General features: G+C 40.7%; 1 protein-coding gene across 2 annotated transcripts in view; it reads left to right on the top strand.

The window, feature by feature from the left end:
- Positions 1–19,526, top strand: part of ankrd27 (ankyrin repeat domain 27 (VPS9 domain)) — a 98,627-nt gene that overhangs the window by 16,871 nt on the left and 62,230 nt on the right. Inside the window, exons 6-12 of one of the 2 annotated variants that reach the window (XM_041192033.1) lie at positions 824–883; positions 998–1,051; positions 1,158–1,223; positions 1,535–1,611; positions 5,353–5,474; positions 8,157–8,235; positions 14,872–15,004. In XM_041192033.1, coding sequence (XP_041047967.1) covers positions 824–883; positions 998–1,051; positions 1,158–1,223; positions 1,535–1,611; positions 5,353–5,474; positions 8,157–8,235; positions 14,872–15,004 — 591 coding nt within the window. Of the gene's footprint in view, positions 1–823; positions 884–997; positions 1,052–1,157; positions 1,224–1,534; positions 1,612–2,028; positions 2,193–5,352; positions 5,475–8,156; positions 8,236–14,871; positions 15,005–19,526 lie in introns of those variants that run through there. The other variant, XM_041192034.1, reaches the window with a different exon arrangement.

Genomic DNA, 19,526 nt, shown 5'->3' with positions numbered 1-19,526 from the left:
GGATTGTGGAAGCAAAGCTAGAGTGGTTCAAGCATGCCATCCAAATCTTAGATTAGCTTATGCCAGACAATAACTCCACATTGTTATTGCTTATGATGAAATCTAGCTATTTTCTTTGCCTTAATTTTCATCCTATAACCTGAAGCTCTCTGGTAAATTTAATGTTGGCCCTTTTCACTTTTTAAAATATTTGTGTTTTGTTGTATGAAATCTCTCTCTCTCTCTCTTTGATGGTAGTGGTGATTTAAAGATAGATTTTTAAATTATTATAATTGTTTGTGATCTTAATTCTTGAAAAGCGTATGCATTTTTTTTTAACCAAAAAACCCCAACGAGGTTTTGGTGTAAATCACTAGCAAGGTATGTCAAAGAAAGTGTTTTCACATTTCTGTGATATTACTGCAGAAGCTGTAGTAAATAATCTGTAGCTCATTACAAGGAAATTGAATGCCTAGCAATAATTTTACTGGTATTTGAAAATGTAGCATTTTTGTTTGCCAGAATGCTGTGCCAAACATTGGGGATAACCTCCAAGCTGCTTAATGTATGACTCAACTGGACTGCAGCTAGCCTTTGCTTCTTCAGCATATAAATCCCAGTGGCAAGTTTTCTGCTCATGTTCGAGCTGAAAGTTGAACAATGTATTGAGCAATTGATGCACGGAGTAATAATACTTGTTGATTAGCAGTCCGATTTTGGTGGATTGGATTGAACAATCCAGAACTGCTCAACTCCCAGCGGATTGTTACTTTAAAACAGCTCGGATCAAATGGACTTGGACTGTAAGCTTAACATAATAAATTTATTATTTTTTTAAAAACAGGATGAAGTAAATGCACTCTATACAAAATGCCTTCAGTACCTTCTGAGAGACTCACGAATGGTAAGTAGTTGTTCTGCCTCCTCATCCTATTTAGAAGGTTAGAAAAATGCACGTGTTTTAAACTGCTCATCAATAACTGACAAATTTTCTTTGTGGGATGTCTGTTACATTTAGAAAATTTTGATCAAGCAGGAGATGCAAATGGCATTGCTGAAACAAGCTGTTGAAGTATGTAAACAAGTTCTTGAATTCATCTTTAGAGTCAATTTTCATAATTTGGTAATGTTTAGTAGAATGCTGGGACTGTTATATATGTTTTTAATTAACCCTGCAGATGTATGTACTTCATGGTATCCATGATCAGATCTTCAAGAGTGTGGGAACAATAGAGGCCAGTCAGGTATGACCTCCTCAGTTTGTCTGTCTTTTTGATGCTATAGTACTTTTATTTGCAGTATAACTTGATAAAGTTGATACCTTAATTTTGGATCCAATTTTTAAAAGCGATCCCTTTTTATTTGGATTCAATTTTTAAAAGCTTCTGAAGTTCTCATGTAATTGTTAAAATTTCATTGCTTTTAATAAATGTTTAAGGCAAAAGTGCACTGAGATTTTAAACTCTGAACAATATTTTTGATGAATGAATGTTAGCATTCTTAACAATGAAGTATAGTTGATGCTATCACTCCATACTTGTCTGTTTATTTGAAGGATGCTGCTTTCAATAAAACAACCCGAGGTTTGCAAGACCTTCAACTAAAAGATTTGGGAATCAAGTCACAATTCAGGTGAGATTCTTGCTGCTCTAAATGCACACTGAAAGGCTGTAAAATCCTTATTTCTGTGAATTTTTTGTAGGTATTATTTAAGGGTGTTACTGACAAACAACTTTTGTGTTGTATCCTAGTTAGCTTTGTTATTGGCTTTCCTTGATTATTCAATTCTGTGCAAATGTGCTTTCTTTCACATGGCTCTCATCACCTTGGTCCATATGCATTCATGTGTGAATGGGTGGAAAACCCACCTCTGGTGCTCCATGATGTTCTTTACCTGGAGGGGGTGGGGTGGGGATGCCATTACTAAATGGAGGCAGGGTGAAGGGCTTAGAACTTGCTTGCTGGCTTTGAGAGGGAAGAAAACCTGTAAAGGACTTTCTCACTGAATGTATCACTTCAATTTGTTCATGCATCCACTGAGGTATCGATGCTGCAGGCAACCCTGCCTTGGTAATGGCCCTCATCCAGTTGATGAGAAGGAAGGCCCGTTGTCAGTTAGCACATGGCCAGAAGAAGCAAGAGGCAGCGCAGCCTCAAGAAGATCAAGAGGCTGGCGAACATGGACCTCTGCAATGGCGAGAATTGACCGAACCGTGGGTATTTCGCCAGTGGTGCTGTTATCCAGAGATGCATGAAAGGCAATACCAGAGGTGCTGTCACATGTCCCGGGATGTGGTTGCTCACATCTGCAAGCTTCTCCAGTATGAGCTGTGTTGTAAGGATTCTGGAGGAGTATTGCGAAGCCCCTGGCCTCCAATGAGTGAATGTCTGTTCGGGTGCCCTTATAAAAAAAAAAAATGCCGCCATGAGATAACAGTGGGGTGGGTAAGTTCCTGCTCGCCCTGCCACCAGGTTCTCAGAGCTCCTTTCTGATGCACAATTAATGAGTTCAAAAGCAGAATATCGTGTGAATTCACCTGTCCCACTGCCCAGCAGGAATCATGCCAACTTTACTGCCCGCCACTGGAATTAGTCCCCAGAATGAAAAATTCTGCCCAATGTCTTTGAGCAGAAGATGCATTGATTTCCTTCTCTGAAAGACATTAGTGAATCAAATTTCTGGAATATATGTTGTGAAAATGAATCCTAGTTGGACTCTCCAACTTTTTCTTTAACCCTTCTTTCAATCTGTACTCACTTCTGCGAAGCTACAAAAAGTATTCATTAGAGACATTTAAAGATGAAGAGAGTTTCTTGAGAAGATGTAAAAAGCATTAAATTGCTAAATGTGACCAAATGCTACCTAAATGTTAATGGTGAAACAATTGGCATATTGTGCTATTTGAAAGGAGTAATAACTTTTGAATATGGGGCCAATAGAAATGTGTTGTCTGTGATCTCCGCTAGTCCAAGAGTAATTGTTCGCAGGTGAACTATAATGCTTGAACTGGTGTTATACAATATTAATTTATTCGTAATGTGTTCATGTAAAATTCCACTGCCCAATATTTTAGCAGAGCTTAAGATAATGCATTAATTATTAATAGAATGTAATTTCAGGGGAAAAGGGTAAATTCATCACCTTTAGAAAAGTTGGGCTGTAACTTCCGCGCTCCCCAGTGTCAGATTTGGGGGTACCCCAAAGATGCGCTAGGGAATCCCGCTGGCAAGTTCCCAGGTAAGGGTTTGCACGGCAACTGCCCAGAAATGCTAACTTCCTCAGGGCAATCGCGCTGCGCTGGGAAAAATCCAAAAATGCGACTTAAATCGCAAACTTTGGATGGTTCTACCTGGGTTGTACCAATAGTTACCCAGAAAAAGTTAGAATTAAAACGTCTTCTAATTTCTGGGTAACTATCGTAAAAGCCCAGGCTGACCTGACGAGACTCCCCACCCACCCATGGGAGTGCCCCCACCTCCCTAAACCTTGGAACTCCGGAAACCCCCCCCAAAGACCTCAGACTTTCCCCCACACCCCCGAGCTTAGGGCCCCCACCTGACCTTGGAACCCTCCCCAACCTCAGAAACCCAAATCGTTCCCCCCCCTCACAACCCGATGTCGGAATCCTGGTCGCACCCCCCCCAACCCCCAAATCCTATCCACTTACCTTAGACACATCATTCCCTGGCCCTTTAAACTTACCTGCTTTACGGCAGGTAGTGCTGTAAAAAAGGGGACGTGACCTGCTTGACTTTGCTGGGGCCTTCGAGGAGTCTTTCGATACAGGCCCCAAACAGCTCCGGTGTACAGAAGTGGCCCCACAATTTTCAAGACCAAGTAAGTTATATTTATTTCTTCTAATTTCTGCGGGCTAGCACTTTCTGACACTAGTCGGAGGTTATGGCCCGTTGTTTCCCCTTCTTCAACTACGGTGCAATTGAACAGTATCAGAACAACCTTTCAGTGAAAGTACCTTTGCATAAAAGTGCTGGTAGCCTTCGTTTGCATGAAATGTGCCGGATCTTCCATTCATCGGCAAAGAGGGTACGCCCACCGCTGACTCTGATTTAGTCTGCCGATTTACCATTTTGCGCTGGAGCTTTTGCAGCATTAGAAGGGGCAAACACAACCGGGAGGCAAATTGTTGGATGTAATTCCAGTGCAGCCACGCCCCCTTTTCTCATCATGAACTGAAGACCCTGAAGGTCTACCTTCATCGACTTACATTGTTTTAGATGGAGTTGCCAACCTCTGAAACTGTATAGCCTCACCTCACTGACAGTTCTAACCCACCCCCACCCCACAACAATGTTTACCTCACCCCTGCCAGTGTTGACCTTTCCCTCACCTCATAAATGCTCAACCACCGCCGCACCCCCCCTCCCATTCCTTGACTCTGCTTGCTCTTCCAACATTGGCTAGACCGGAGTCAGAGATTCCAGAAGGTGAGTAAGTAGAGGGCCTGTGGGAGGGGGTGAACGTTGTCTGGAAGTTGGAGTGAGGGGGGGGGGGCGCTTGTTGTTGGAGGAGGGGTGGTGGTGTATGTTGCCGGGAGGGAGGGTGAACATTGCCTGGATGCGGGGTAGGTTGTCGTGTGCATAGCAGGAGGGAGGGTGAACATTGCCATGCCAGGACATTAGGGGTGTTGGCGGGGGGCGGAGTGGGGGTGCATATTTGTCAGGAGGGAGATGCAGGACATGCATGAATGGCTGTAACAGTTTACCACTCATTGCACTCAGTTTCCTGGCTCTATGCGACATTGTCACCCCTCTTCCTAGTCCCATGCCCCCAAATGCATTGGCGAGCAGGTATTGTGTGACCTGTAAAGTACATAGTAAGGTAACCTGATCCTTGCAGCGACTTTGAAGGTCACCTAGTACTTTCTCAGATGAGCACCCACTTAAACACTTGTTCGCTATCTCTCTGAAAGTTGTGAATACTGAGACTGCAGCAGAATTTAAAGTGCAATCACTGCTTTCACTTTCCACTGTACAGTTCAAACATTCTGAGAGGTCTGGGGGATGGGGGGTTATGGAAGGGTGGTAGCCGCTTTGACGGTAAGGGTGGGGGGTGGTGAACATTGCCGGGACGGAGTTTGAATCTTGTCAGGAGGAGGGATGAGCATTGCTAGGATGGGGGCTGAACATTGCTGTGGGTATTAGTTTCGCTGGTTTTATACCAGCTATGAAAATCCCTGTAAAAGGGGATATTAATGTGAACCAAAAAAGCCTAATATTTTTTAAAAGTACTGTTTCATCATTGATAGTGTTATTTCTCTTTATGTTTTTGACTCAATAGAATAGTGTAACAATATAGTGGCAATAACGTAAACAAACAGTGTTGTAAGCTGATGACTGTGTTTAATATTTCAGTATTAATATACCTCGTGCCAAGCGGGAGTTAAGTCAGCTGAATCGGTGTACTAGCCCACAGCTTAAACTGATCTGCTTACGAAATGTGGTACATGCAGTCATGCAGTCACCAAGCCAACGAGGTCAGTATGTAAGGAATGGTTGGAACATATATAACATATGAGGAACGTTTGAGGATGCTGGGTCTATACTCGATGGAGTTTAGAAGGATGAGGGGGGATCTGATTGAAACTTACAGAATACTGAAAGGCCTGGATAGAGTGGACGTGGGAAAGATGTTTCCATTAGTAGGAGAGTCTAGGACCCGAGGACACAAGCTCAGAGTAAAGAGAAGACCTTCTAGAGCAGAGATGAGGAGAAACTTCTTTAGCCAGAGAGTGGTGAATCTATGGAATTCATTGCCATAGAAGGCTGTGGAGGCCAGGTCATTAAGCGTATCTAAGACCGAGATAGATAGGTTCTTGATTGGTAAGGGGATCAAAGGTTACAGGGAGAGGGTGGGAGAATGGGGTTGAGAAACTTATCAGCCATGATTGAATGGTGGAGCAAACTTGATGGGCCAAATGGCCTAATTTCTGCTCCTATGTCTTATAGTCTTATGGAAAAAAAGTGCTGTTTGTGCTTTGTTTTATATTATTTTTCTACTACATATTTGGGTCATCTACTCTAACTAAAAGTATATCTTGGTCCATAACTCCTGATATCCAGGGTGATATACCCAGGAGGTACGTCAGCAGGTGTGTTGGGTGGGGGGGCCCCCACCTGGAGGTCCTGACACAAGGATTACATGGCAATTGCCTGGGAAGTTCAACTTCCAATGGGAAATTACCCCGCATAGGGAACAATCTAAAACTCCGATTTTAAATTGGAGACTTTGGATGGTTCCAAGTCTCTTAGCAGAATAGTTACCTAGGAAAAGTTAGAAGAATTAAAATCACTTCTAACTCCTGGGTAGCTGTGACCCTCACCCTCCAACCCCCACTGGACTGGACCCTCCGACTGACCAACTGACCACCTGACCTCCTCACCTCCCCCCTCCATCCTAGCCACTTCTCCATGGCTTCTCAAAGTTTCTGGGACCGCTAGTGGTGTAAAAGGGAGCATGGGTTCCTTTTGTCTGTATCTTCTGCACGTGACTGAAGGCCTCGAACTTGCTGCACTGCACTTTTCTCACCCGGCCCAAGTCAGAAGGCTGGGTGAGAAATGTGCAGCTGCATTCCAGTGTAAGTAAAAAGGAGTGGAGTAGCGATCCAACTTTGATTGCTGCTGCTCGAAAGTTCTGCCCATAGGATTACATGTGCTTCATAGTAATAAAAAAAAATCACAAGGACTCATTATTTTCCTACAACAATATTGGTGGTGATTGCCATAAGTTCGACCATTGGGTACCCCGACCCTTCATTGGGAATTTATGCTTCAATTTTTTTGGAAAATTGATTTAGAGTATGCCTAGGTGAATCAGAAGTGGTACAACCAATGACTTGCATCTGCAGGGAGATAGAGACCAGGGATCCCTACCAAATGCCCTTTTGAGTCAAGGATCTGTACCTATTTTGCAGAATAGAGGAGTCTCTGCATTAATAAATGAAGCTGTCACCATTGGATCTGAAGAATGCAACGGTTTGATATTAGTTTGGATTTGTCCTGTTCCAATTGGAAAGGGAGGGCCAAAATCTACAGTGAATCAACAAAGTAGTACATTGCAGGGTGCTATCTAAGCTAAATGCCACACTATATATGTTTTTCTGCACTTGCGTCACTTAGATTATTTCATGGAACTTATTTTACTTTTGCTCCGCAGAAATATAATTAATAACAGGCAAATACACATATGTATTTACAAAGATTCTGGTTGGTTCATTTTTACAAGTGTGCACTAGGGTGGTAAGCCTAATTTGTTTCATGTGATACACTATATTTAATACTTAATATAAAAAATACACCAATGAAAAATCAATCCATAACATATAACGAGATAAACTGCAGATTTAATACAGCTAACCTATATAGATAAATTTGCATGCGTAGAGATAGGTGCTTAGTCTAATGCTATAATCTGAACAATCCAACATCCATACCCGTTCCTACAATGCACCCGCATCACTTCATGCATTATCATTGGTTGTGGGTTAAAAACTATTAATAAATAAATCTTTTAATGAGATAAATGTATTTCATTAGTCAATTGGTCAGGGAATGATTGAAATTAATCGTAAAGGAATACCAGTAAGTATGGTGTTAGTATACTGGTGCTTTTTTCCACCAATGGAAGCACTATTAGCACTGGAACAAGAACAACTAGCATGCATTATTTCACTATTAGTATTATGATAGCTTTCAGGTTTATTTTTTTGAACAGTAATAGCCAGAGTCTTTGATTTCCAAGGCTGTGTAAACATTCAGAAGTCAACTTGAATGGATAGTATTTTCAAATATAAATTATACAATTTGCTTGTCATTCTAATTGGGCGAAGTTTATTTTAAAATATCCAAGTTTTACTTTAAGTGGCAATCACAGTACAGTAAATTCAAGATTACTATTGATTCTAATTGTTGGGGTTGGGGGGGCGGATCTGCCGAGCTATGATAACTAACTGTTTGGCAAAGAAAACTGAGGAGCAGCACAGAAGTCCCAGGAAATTATGGTTTGATGTAAATATTGTCATCAGTCAATCTTGCCATAATTTCTTGGGACTTTCGCACTGTAAAGTGAGCCCTGTGATGTACTGGTACATATGCCATTACAACGTATTTATCAAGCGTGATTGTGCAATGTTTGCCAAAAATTTGTTTTTTATTTTTAGTTCATTTACATTCTATGTCTGCTGATGATCTGCTGCCTGTTCTGCTTTATTTACTGGTCAAAACAGAAATCCCTAACTGGTAAGTTTATGAATGTTCAAACTGTCATTTGGTAGTACCGACTTTGAGTATTGCTGAAAAAAAAGATATTGTCAAAGCTTTTAGTCTTGCACTCATCAGGACAATTTGCAAGAATGCCAAATGTAAAAAGAACAACAAAGTATACTTAATGAGATGAGAGTGCTGATTGGTTAGCAAGTGGACTCTGATTGGTAGAGGCGTTGCCATGGAGAATGCACCAGTTAATTGATGACTAATACTTAACTGCCAAGGTTTGTTTAAATTCAAACCAAGCATGTTGACACTAATTGGTCAAAATGAGCATTGCCCTGGGGAATGAACTAGAGAATAGCTGTCACCTATTTTATTTAGTTGAAACAGATGCAATGTGTGTACATGTTCTTTCTGTCTGCAAAGAACAGGGCCCTGTGTATTAACATGTGTAGCTTTAGCACATTTAATTGCGCCACACTGCGAGCTCGACTGATAATCTTAGAGGTTGTTAGTGTAATTCTTAGCACGCTCAGGATTATTTAGCAAATGTTGTCCAATCGCGGAAGCATATCTAATGTTGGATATTCTTTTGAGTTTTGCAAGGACGGGCTGGCTGGGTACCTTGCTGTTAATGATCTCGGACTAAAGGCAGCCCTAAATAGCAGCAACTACAAAATGGTTGAATTTTGCATCCAGCTTGAGAGAGAAAAGGGTAGGCCTAAGACTAGCATTTTAAACTTAAATAAGAGCATCTATGTGGGCATGAAAGTTGAGCTAGCTGAATTTTGAGTTCAGAAATAAAATAGTGTAATCCTCGTGCGGAGTAAAATGATTTTTAAAATTTTGCTGTTCAGTATCAAGCACATTTATAATAGAAAATTGGATTGTTTTTATGAAAATTATGTTGTCCTTCAAATCATAACTGGGAGAACCGTGAGAGAGAGCGCAAAGCTTCCGAACTCTTTCCTGTAAAGGAACAATCTGATCTAATGTCAGTTTAGTAGTATTCCCTAAGTACAAGGTCCTCAACCAGCATTGAGTACAAAATTTAGGCTGATACTTAAGTGCACTTTCGAGGTAGTGCAGCATTTTTGAGTGTGCTGTCTTTCAAATTAAACATTAAAGTAAAACCCCGTCTGCCCACTGGTATTTAGGTAGACAGTAAATAACTTGTAGAACTTTTTCCAAAGTGAAGAGTTTTGAATGAATATTGGTTCTCAACCAACACCACTGAAACAGACCTGGTTACCCTTATTAGTATTGTGGGCCCAGCAATGCCCAGATTAGCTTCTATTTGGCGGTCGGTTAGCTTAGTTTGCTGGACAGCTGGTTTGTGATGCAGCATGATGCCAACAGTGCGGGTTCAATTCCCGTACCAGCTGAGGTCATCTATGAAGGGCCTGCCTTCTCAACCTTGCCACTCACCTGAAGTGTGATGGCTCTTGGGTTAAACTCACCACCAGCTGTCTCTCTCTAATGAGAGAACAGCCCATGGTCCTCTGGGACTACAGTGACTTTCAGCTGAAGTGAACTGGGATACTAGACTAGGGGATAAATCATTAGAGAAGCAGTGGCAGTCATTTAAGGGTATATTTCAGAATCCTCAGATAAAGAAAAATTCTAAGGGGAGGACCAACCATCCATGGTTAACTAAAGAAGTTGCGGAAAGCATCAAACTTAAGAAAAAAGCATATAACTGTGCACAGTTGAGTGACAGGTCAGATGATTGGACAGAATATAAAGAACGGCAGAGAATGACAAAAAGGTTAATCAGGAGAAAAAAATTAGAGTATGAGACGAAGCTGGCTAGAAATGTAAAAATGGATAGCAGGGGCCTCAAAGCATTTAAAAAAGAAAAGAGTAGGTAAAGCAAGTGCTAATCCTCTACAGAATGAGAACGGGGAATTAATAGTAGATAATAAAGAAATGGCGGATGAAATGAACATATACTTTGCTTTTGTCTTCATTATAGAAGATACAGCTATCACTGCAATGTTTTTGTAAATCTGGAGGTGGAAGGGAGAAAGGAAATTAGTGAAATTACAATCACTGGGGAAGCGGTACAGAGCAAACTGATGGAGCTGCAGGTTGACAAGTCTCCAGGTCCTGATAGACCGTCCTAAGATCTTCAAAGAGGTGGCTAATGAAGTAATAGATACATCGGTGTTAATTTTCCAAAATTCATTAGATTCTGGAAAGGGTCCATCAGATTGGAAAGTAGCAAATATAATCCCAAGAAGGGAGGGAAGCAGAAAACAGGAAACTATAGGCCAGTTAGCTTGACGTCTGTTGTGGGTAAGGTGTTAGAATCGATCATTAAGGAGATTATAGCTGGGCACTTAGAAAAACATCAAGGTAATCGGGAAGAGTCAGCATGATTTTGTGAAAGGGAAATCATGTTTAATCAGTTTTAGTCCTTTCAAAGGACTAACATGCGCTGTGGTTAAAGGGAGCCTGCAGACACACTGTATACATAAATGGGTTTTTTCTGATTGACGAGTGGAGTCCCGCAGGGGTCTTTGTCAGGCCTCAACTTTTTACAATTTATATCAAACACTTAGATGAGGGAAGTGAAGGAAGGAAAGCTAAATTTGCAGATGACACACAGATAGCTAGGAAAGTATGTTGCAAGGAGGTCGTAAATGGATATAGATAGGTTGAGTGAGTGGGCAAAAATTGGGCAGATGGAATATAATGTGGGAAAATGTGAAGTTGTTCACTTTGGCAGGAAGAATAAAAAAGCAGAGTCTTACTTAACCGGAGAATGGCCGCAGAATTCCGAGGTACAGAGGGATCTAGGTGTGCTAATACAAGTCACAAAAAAATTAGTATGCGGGTAAAGCAAGTAATTAAGAAGGTTAATGGAAAGCTGTCCGTTATTACGAGAGGAATTGAACGTAAAAGTAAGGATGTTATGCTTCAGTCATACAGGGCATTAGTGAGATCACATCTCGAATACTGCGTGCAGTATTGCTCTCCTTATTTAACAAAGGTTGTAAATGCGTTGGCGATGGTTCAGAGGAGGTTTACTAGATTGATACCCCTGGAATGGTATGATTACTTCTATGATAAATATTTGGACAGACTCTTGTTTCCACTGGAGTTTAAAAGAGTGAGGGATGACTTGATTGAAGAATACAAGATCCTGAATGGTATTGACAATGTGGATGTGGAAAGGATGTTTCCTCTTGTGGGTGAGACCGGAACTAGGCGGCACTGTTTTAAAATTGGGGGTTATCCTTATAGGACAGAGTCGAGGAGAAATTTTTTCTGACGGTTGTGCAACTTTGGAACTCTGCCTCAGAAGGCGGTGGAGGTGGGGCCATTGAATATTTTTAAGGCGGAAGTAGGTAGATTCTTGTTAGGTAAGGGAATCAAAGGCAACCAAGGGGGTAGATGGGAATGCAGAATTCGAAACACAAACAGATCAGCTATGATCTTAATGAATGGCAGAGCGGGCTCGTGGGGCGAAATGGCCGACTTCTGCTCCTATTTAATATGTTCATATGTTGCTAACAGCTGAAGGGACATGCTGTTTGATATGATCCGCCTTTGGGATGTACAGCCTACATACTTAGCATCACACTGGCACAGAAATTCATATGCCACATAACTCATTTACGTGATAGACAGAATGTGTTTTTGGCTTGACGGCAGCATTCTGTTAGTGGCGAATACCACTCCTGTTGCAACTGCATAGTAGCAGTGTGAAATGGCTAGCTTCACCTGTTGCTCAAATTTTTGAGATTCCTTACCCTTCCAGGGTAATTTGAAGTAGACTGGGCACTTTTCAGGACAGAAAGTGGCAGCCTTGGGCCCATCCATGAGTTTGCTCGATTCACAGCGAGCAATGATCTGACCAGGGTAGCCATTATTTCGCAGGATGGCTTTGATGCACCCTATTTCAGCATCAACCTTGCACAGTAAGCAAATGGGTAGGGTCCTATTTAGGAGGTTGCCGATAAGGCCAATCCTCTAGTGTGTGGAACTGTAGGAATCACAAATCGTATATTGACCAGTGAAGGTAAGCTTGCAGTTGATGGTAGTAGGGAACCCCCTGGCAGATTTCTCAACTAGTATATCAAGGAAAGGGAGCTCATTTACTGCTCCATCTCAAAGGTGAATTTGAGCAGAAGATGAAGCCCATTAAGGTGTGTGAGGAAGTTTTTACATGTAGCTGCGGATTCAAAGAGAGCAAATGTAACCTTTATATGTCAGAAGTATGCAAAGAGTAAGAGGTTAGGTGTCATTCTATCGAAGACCCGTTTCTTGTGGAACACAGCAAAGACTTTTGCGAGAACTGGGCCTTGAGAGGATCCCATGGCAACACCATCTATTTGGGCATACATGGTGTTGTTAAAACTGAACTCAACTGCGCTAATTTCTGAGTTTGTAAGTTTAAGGAATACTGATTCACACAATGGTGGCGGGTCTAGGTCACCATGATATAGTGCTGCAGTGTAAATGTCTATGGCTTCCTTGCACGGTACATTGTTGAATAAGTTAGAAATGGCCAATGAGCACATGGACACAGCATTGCTATTGATGTGCAAGTCCTGTATGGTCTTCGTAAAGGTGAAGGAATCCTTCACCGTGCATGTGGAAAACTTGCTCAAAACTGGTTGTAGCAACTTGACCAACCCCATTTGACCAATTCACGTTGTGCAGAACCAGTCATAGATGTGGTGTAAAGGTAAAAGTAAAGACTTTTGTGAGTCTTGGGCAGCCGAGACATATGCGGATGCAATGAGCTGTGAGGACAAATCCTATCATATATATCACCTGGCAGCTCGTTGCTCTTGCCACAAGTCCAACAGGTGATTTCTAGCTTGCTTTCGAGCAAGGCTTTCCAGTCATGTTGAGTGGCAGGTCCAGTAGATACAAATTTGGACCCGTCATTAAGAATCGCGTGCATTTTGTTGATATAGTCATGCTTGTTAAACCTTTTTCAGGTTTACAGGTATGTATGTCGGGATTGGCCTTGTGGCCTCAATGTTACCAAAATCAGCCAAATCATTCGGAATCCTGCAATATGCATCTGCTAGATCAGCTAGGTGCGCTTTCAAGGATTCAGCATCTTCGTTGGATGCTGGTTTGTGGTGGGATAGCTGAGAGTAGAGGAGTTTGAACTCTTCCTGTTTGCTGTGGGGACGAAGGCACATCAAAATTGAAACGATGCGCAAGAACAAACTCTTGCGAATTGTCCTGATGAGTGCAAGACAAAAAGCTTCGACAACAGGTCTGCAATACTCAATGTTCAAACTAAAATAGCGATCTGTTGGTGTTAACAAGTTTGGGAAATAAAACATTGCATATTTCATAACAGTTTACTTACATGCTTGTACTTGTATTTTCCCAAAAAAGATGAAGAATTTAGTTTATTTTGCAAGTTACCTTTTTTGCATCTCTGACCTAAGACATCCCTTGCAAATTTCTACCTTCAGTACCACATGCACATCTTTTTTAATAACTGATACCTACTCCCATCCAACAAACAGATTTGAGCTGGACTCACCATTTTGAAATTGAAGCAAGTTTTAATATCCAGAGGAAGCAGCTAATTGAATGCAATATGTTGGCTATCACATTCTTGTCCCTGAGTCAGGCCTGGTAGATTGACATAATCCTACTTAACACTTGGGTACAATTTTGAGAAAAGGAGCTCTATTATCTAAGGCACTGTCTTCAGATAATGTTTGGGCCAAGACTCCATACAAGCATTTATATGGACTTAAACATCCATGGTACTGTTCTCCCTATGTCCTGGCTAATGTTCTCACCTGAATCATCATCACTAAAAGTGATCATACATCTAATTTTCTGTTTTGTGTCATGACTCATTGGAGTTAGTACACTATAATATTGAGCCACACTGTTCCCTGAGCTGCAACAAATGTGAAAAGCTTGACCAAACCACCAGACAGGCAGAATTGGGGCAAACTGTTTAATTTAGGTTAACAGAATATGAGCACCAGGTTAGTAAACTTAATAAGTAAATAACTATTTATCGAACAAACTGTTGTTAACCAGTGACAAAAGAAAGAAATGTGAATTGCTAATTTCTAACTCTATAATCTAAATGCTACTCGTTCTTAAATCCCCAATTAAAATGCTGCTGTCTTGGTCTAGGACTCCTTTCCAGCACGATCCTGCCTTTCATGGCACACTCGGTTCCAGACTGCAACTTTGTATATATCTCTCATCCTGTTCCAGTGGATATGTCCTTTAAACTGCAGTCATTGTAATTCTAATCCACGGTCTAACAGAAAATAAAAAGATATGTTCTTTACAGCTGTCCAACAGAAATAAAAATATATGTTCCTTAAATTTGGATCTTGTGTGCTAATTGCCTAATGTTTGTGCCTACGAAATAACAGACTCCAGTTTAAAAATAATTCAGTGATTGTGAAGAATTTTAGGAAATGAAATATTAAATGTTAACCGTCCCCTTTCCTATAGTCCTGTGATATTGAATGTTTCACAACTGCTCTTGGCTGTGTTCTTACAATGACACTATTGCTTTTGATTAAGCTTTCAAATATTAAACTGTTTCTAAGCTATTGAGAATAGTTTTTGCATCTGGTGAAACATGCTATCACATACAAAATGTTGATTGTAAAAATCTATTTTAAAATGTTTATGTAACCATTTTTTTCATTGCAGGATGGCCAATCTCAGTTATATCAAGAATTTTAGATTTTGCAGTGCAGTAAAGGATGAGCTGGGATATTGCCTAACTTCCTTCGAGGCTGCAGTGGAGTATATTCATCAGGGCAACCTGACTCTTGGTCAGCCTGTAAGAACCCTTACATATTTTTGAAATATATCTCAATGTGAACGGCTTTCATTTTTCTACTATAAAAACAAAAAAACTGCGGACGCTGGAAATCCAAAACAAAAACAGAATTACCTGGAAAAACTCAGCAGGTCTGGCAGCATCGGCGGAGAAGAAAAGAGTTGACGTTTCGAGTCCTCATGACCCTTCGACAGAACTTGAGTTCGAGTAGAACTCAAGTTCTGTCGAAGGGTCATGAGGACTCGAAACGTCAACTCTTTTCTTCATTTTTCTACTGTTCAGTTTAGTCCAGGAACTGAAGCACAAGATAAAATTGGATTTGACTCATTCAGTAATCATCATAGTTAGTGATACTTTCAGGCTCAAGTCTATGATTGTGCTTTTTTTTGCATGGAAGCTGTAATTGGTGGCCTTAAGTAAAAAAAAAACTGCCCTGGATAAATAGGACTCACTTTAAAAGTAACAGAGTAAATATTACAAATAGCAGTTGGACTGGAGATCAATTCTAGGATTTGCGAGTAAGTACTGTACATTTGGAGAACTGAGTAAGTTGATAGAATTAGGGAAGTAGTCCTTAGGGTTGTTGCATCGGGAAAGAATTGCACAGATCTGCGTACCTGGAAGTGGGGTTGAGCTGAAGGGGCCTGGGAGGCCTGGCATTTGTAAACATTTGGATGAGGGTACTATGGCCTGGTAAGAATAAAGGAGTGTAAGTGTACAGTACTAATGTTGGAACACTGGAAGGAGGGAACTTGGTCCTGTGGTGAGGGAAGTTAGGTCTGTGTATATGTGAAAGATTTGTTTGGTGGCTGGGGTGACAGAGTGGTAAGAGGGAGCAGAGTACCATTATAAAAGGGCATGGGATGGATTTTTCAGGGGAAGACCAGCAATGGAGAAAGGATGCAAGTGTTTTGCATTTGTGGTGATGGTGTGGGGGGAGAAACTGACAGACGGTGCAGAAGAGAGAAGTGGGAGAAGGTCATCACCAGGTTCAAATTAAGGTTCAGTTACCAGAGGTGGTACTTGGGGGGCAGGATAGGATGCTGGGCAGCTTTGGTGCAGGGCTCTGGGAATGAGTAGGGTAGATGCAGCAGCAGGACGGGAGCATCAGAATTGAGCCTTGGGCCTGCTTTTATCTACTCTGATGAATGGTGTCAAGGACAACGGTATCATCTGTCTTGGAGATTCAATTGGGAGGATTCATAGGTAAGTAAAAAGGAACCTGCATTTAAAAAAAAAAACAAGACTGGAGGATTTAATTGGTGTGAGTTGAATAAATTGTAAATTTAATTGACAGATATAATAGAAATAGGGATGGTCAGGAAGTATTATAGAAAATAATTGTGGAATAGGAGGTTCGTACATGTGCAAGACTTTAGACATTATAGAAGTTAAATCTAATGTGCTCCAGACAGTTGGCATTCCAAAACCAGTTCTGGGTTGTGGTGATGATCATTTGATTAATGCTATGGCTCCAGAGCAGCAGGTAGACCTATTTTAGAAAAAGATGGTATTTTCTTCTTTTAAAATATTCCACATTAATTAGACAAAAGTAAAGATCAAAAAACACTTCTGGATGTTTCGAATAAATTGAGTGTAAAATGTGATCAGTATAAACATTGCTATGAATAAATAGTATGTTCAAATGATATTGCACTTTAAATCAATGCATGAAAAATATTGTTATTAGTTTTTACATTCAAAGGCTACTGAGCTTAATGGAATTACCCAAAGATAAACACAATCGTTGAAAGTTTAGCAGACTTTTTTGGATCACCCTTTTAATCTGCCTCTTATACTGGATGTACTCTTGGCCACAAATAGATTTTCCAAGTCATCAATGATTACCTACTCATAAGAGCCCTTTATTGCTGATCTTTTTCACAAATGCTGTTTAAAGTTAGCACAGCCATCATTGTTGCCTACAAAGTTGATGAGATCTTAATAAATTGATTTGGGTATGTCTTTGTTATGAAGCATCTGTACTTTGAGATGTCCCTCCTATTAAAAGTCTTGTAAATGATCTGCACTTTCTGTGAGTATGATACATAGAAACGTACGTAGAAAGTAGGAGCAGAAGTAGACCATTCGGCCCTTCGAGCCTGCGCTGCCATTCTTTATGATCATGGCTGATCATTCAACTCGATAGCCTGTTCTCGCTTTCTCCCCATATCCTTTGATCCCTTTCACCCCAAGAGCTATATCTAACTCCTTCTTGAAAACATTCAATGTTTTGGCCTCAACTACTTTCTGTGGTAGCGAATTCCACAGGCTCACCATTCTCTGGGTGAAGAAATTTCTCCTAATCTCAGTCCTAATTGGTCTACCCCATATCCTCAGACTGTGACCCTCAGTTCTGGACTCCCCCACCATCGGGCACATCCTTCCTGCATATGCACTGTCTAGCCCTGTTAGAATTTTATAGATTTCTCTGAGATCCCCCCTCATTCTTCTGAACTCCAGTGAATATTATCCTAACCGACTCAATCTCTCCTCAAATGTCAGTCCTGCGATCCCAGGAATCAGTCTGGTAAACCTTCGCTTCACTTCCTCTATAGCAAGAACATCCTTACTAAGATAAGGAGACCAAAACTGCATACAATATTCCAGGTGTGGTCTCACCAAGGCCCTGTATAATTGCAGCAAGACATCCCTGCCCCTGTACTCGAATCCTCTGGCTATGAAAGCCAACATACCATTTGCCTTCATTACTGCCTGCAGCATCTGCATGCTTACCTTCAGCGACTGGTGTACAAGGACACCCAGGTCTCGTTGCACATTCCCCTTTCTCAATTTGTAGCCATTCAGATAATCTGCCTTCCTGTTTTTGCTACCAAAGTGGATAACCTCACATTTACCCACATTATACTGCGTTTGCCATGCATTTGCCCACTCACTCAGCTTGTCCAACTCACACTGAAGCATCTCTACATCCTCCTCACAGCTCACCCTCCCAGCTTTGTGTCATCTGCAAATTTGGAAATATTACATTTAGTTCCCTCATCTAAATCATTAATATATATTGTGAATAGCTGGAGTCCCAGCACCGATCCCTATGGTACCCCAGCTGTCACTGACTGCCATTCGGAAAAAGACCCATTTATTCCTACTCTTTGTTTCCTATCTGTCAACCAGTTTTCTATCCATCCCAATCCCATGTGCTTTAATTTTACACGCCAATCTTTTATGTGGGACTTTGTCAAAAGCCTTCTGAAAGTCCAAATAAACCACACCCACTGGCTCCCCCTCATCGACTCTACGAGTTACATCCTTGAAAAATTCCAGTAGATTTGTCAAGCATGATTTCCCATTTATAAATCCATGCTGACTCTGTCCATTCTGCCACACTATTTTTCCAGCCCAGCTGTCAGCTTCATTTCTGATTCCCACATTAATCACTTAAGTGTCTGGGAGGGTCAAAACTATGCCTGATTGGCTGAGTTGACCACATGATTAGTTTCAGACTTGTTCCTTCCAACTGGAGCTATCAATTGTTGGTGTTGACACCCCCCTGTTAGTTTGTACTGCTACCAGTCATTTCTGCCATTGCCACCTGTACTTCTCGCTGACTTTACAGGTAGTCAAAGCTCATAGTTCAGGAAAAATATTTGTCAGTGGTGCTTTTGCCTTCAGATAAATCCAAGAAAACCACCCTTTTGAAGCAATCAACTAACCACCTGGAGGAAGCAATTCTACCTTTTTTTAATTGAACGTACTGCCATCAAGGGCAGGTCTATTATTAGCAGAAGAATTGGAGTATAATGGGTACCATAAGGTTCTGATTAATTGAAGCATTTTGTGCAACATTTGCAATGCACACTCCCAAATAAAAATATTCAGGCAGTTGCCCGTAAATACTTTTCAGAATTTTTATATTTAATACAATACTAATTGTCCAAAATTTAATTTAGTTTTATAATAAAAATTGACTTGGCAGGCTGCGAACTCAATGCACACAGGTTGTATCCACAAATAATATAAATAAAGGGATAATTTAAACAAATTGGGCTCTTAGCATAGATCTTCAGTTGAAACCAATACCATGAATTGCTGCTACCATGCCTGCTGGTCATGATTTTCTGTATCTCAAAATTAATGAACAGAAAATTGTGGGGATCACCAATATATGCTTTTGGCAGAGAAAGTTCCATGCTAGGAGTGTAAAAATCATAAGATTGCCCTATGCATTTAATGGGTGCATCATACAGGGTTTATTATTTGTAAATTTTCTCACCATATGATTAAATAGTATAATAGAAATGTTAGCAATCAAATAAATGTACATTTGCTAAGTCCAGTGGGGTAATTAATATATATGTGCATGCCAGACAGTTTGAATTTATTTTTATTGTATTATTTTCGTCAGTCTTGTTTTTAATAATTTACAACTGTTAACCAGGCCAAGCATTTTATTTTCAGTAGCTTCACTGTTCTTTAATAAAGGACCCTGCGTCTTTTCTGTAGGTTTTAAGGTAATCAATGTAATTAGTTATAAATTGGAACACCAACCTTGCACTTTCAA

This window comes from Carcharodon carcharias, chromosome 7 (genome assembly GCF_017639515.1).
Source record: "Carcharodon carcharias isolate sCarCar2 chromosome 7, sCarCar2.pri, whole genome shotgun sequence".
Lineage (NCBI taxonomy): Eukaryota > Metazoa > Chordata > Chondrichthyes > Lamniformes > Lamnidae > Carcharodon > Carcharodon carcharias.
This window is presented reverse-complemented; position numbering and strand designations above follow the sequence as displayed.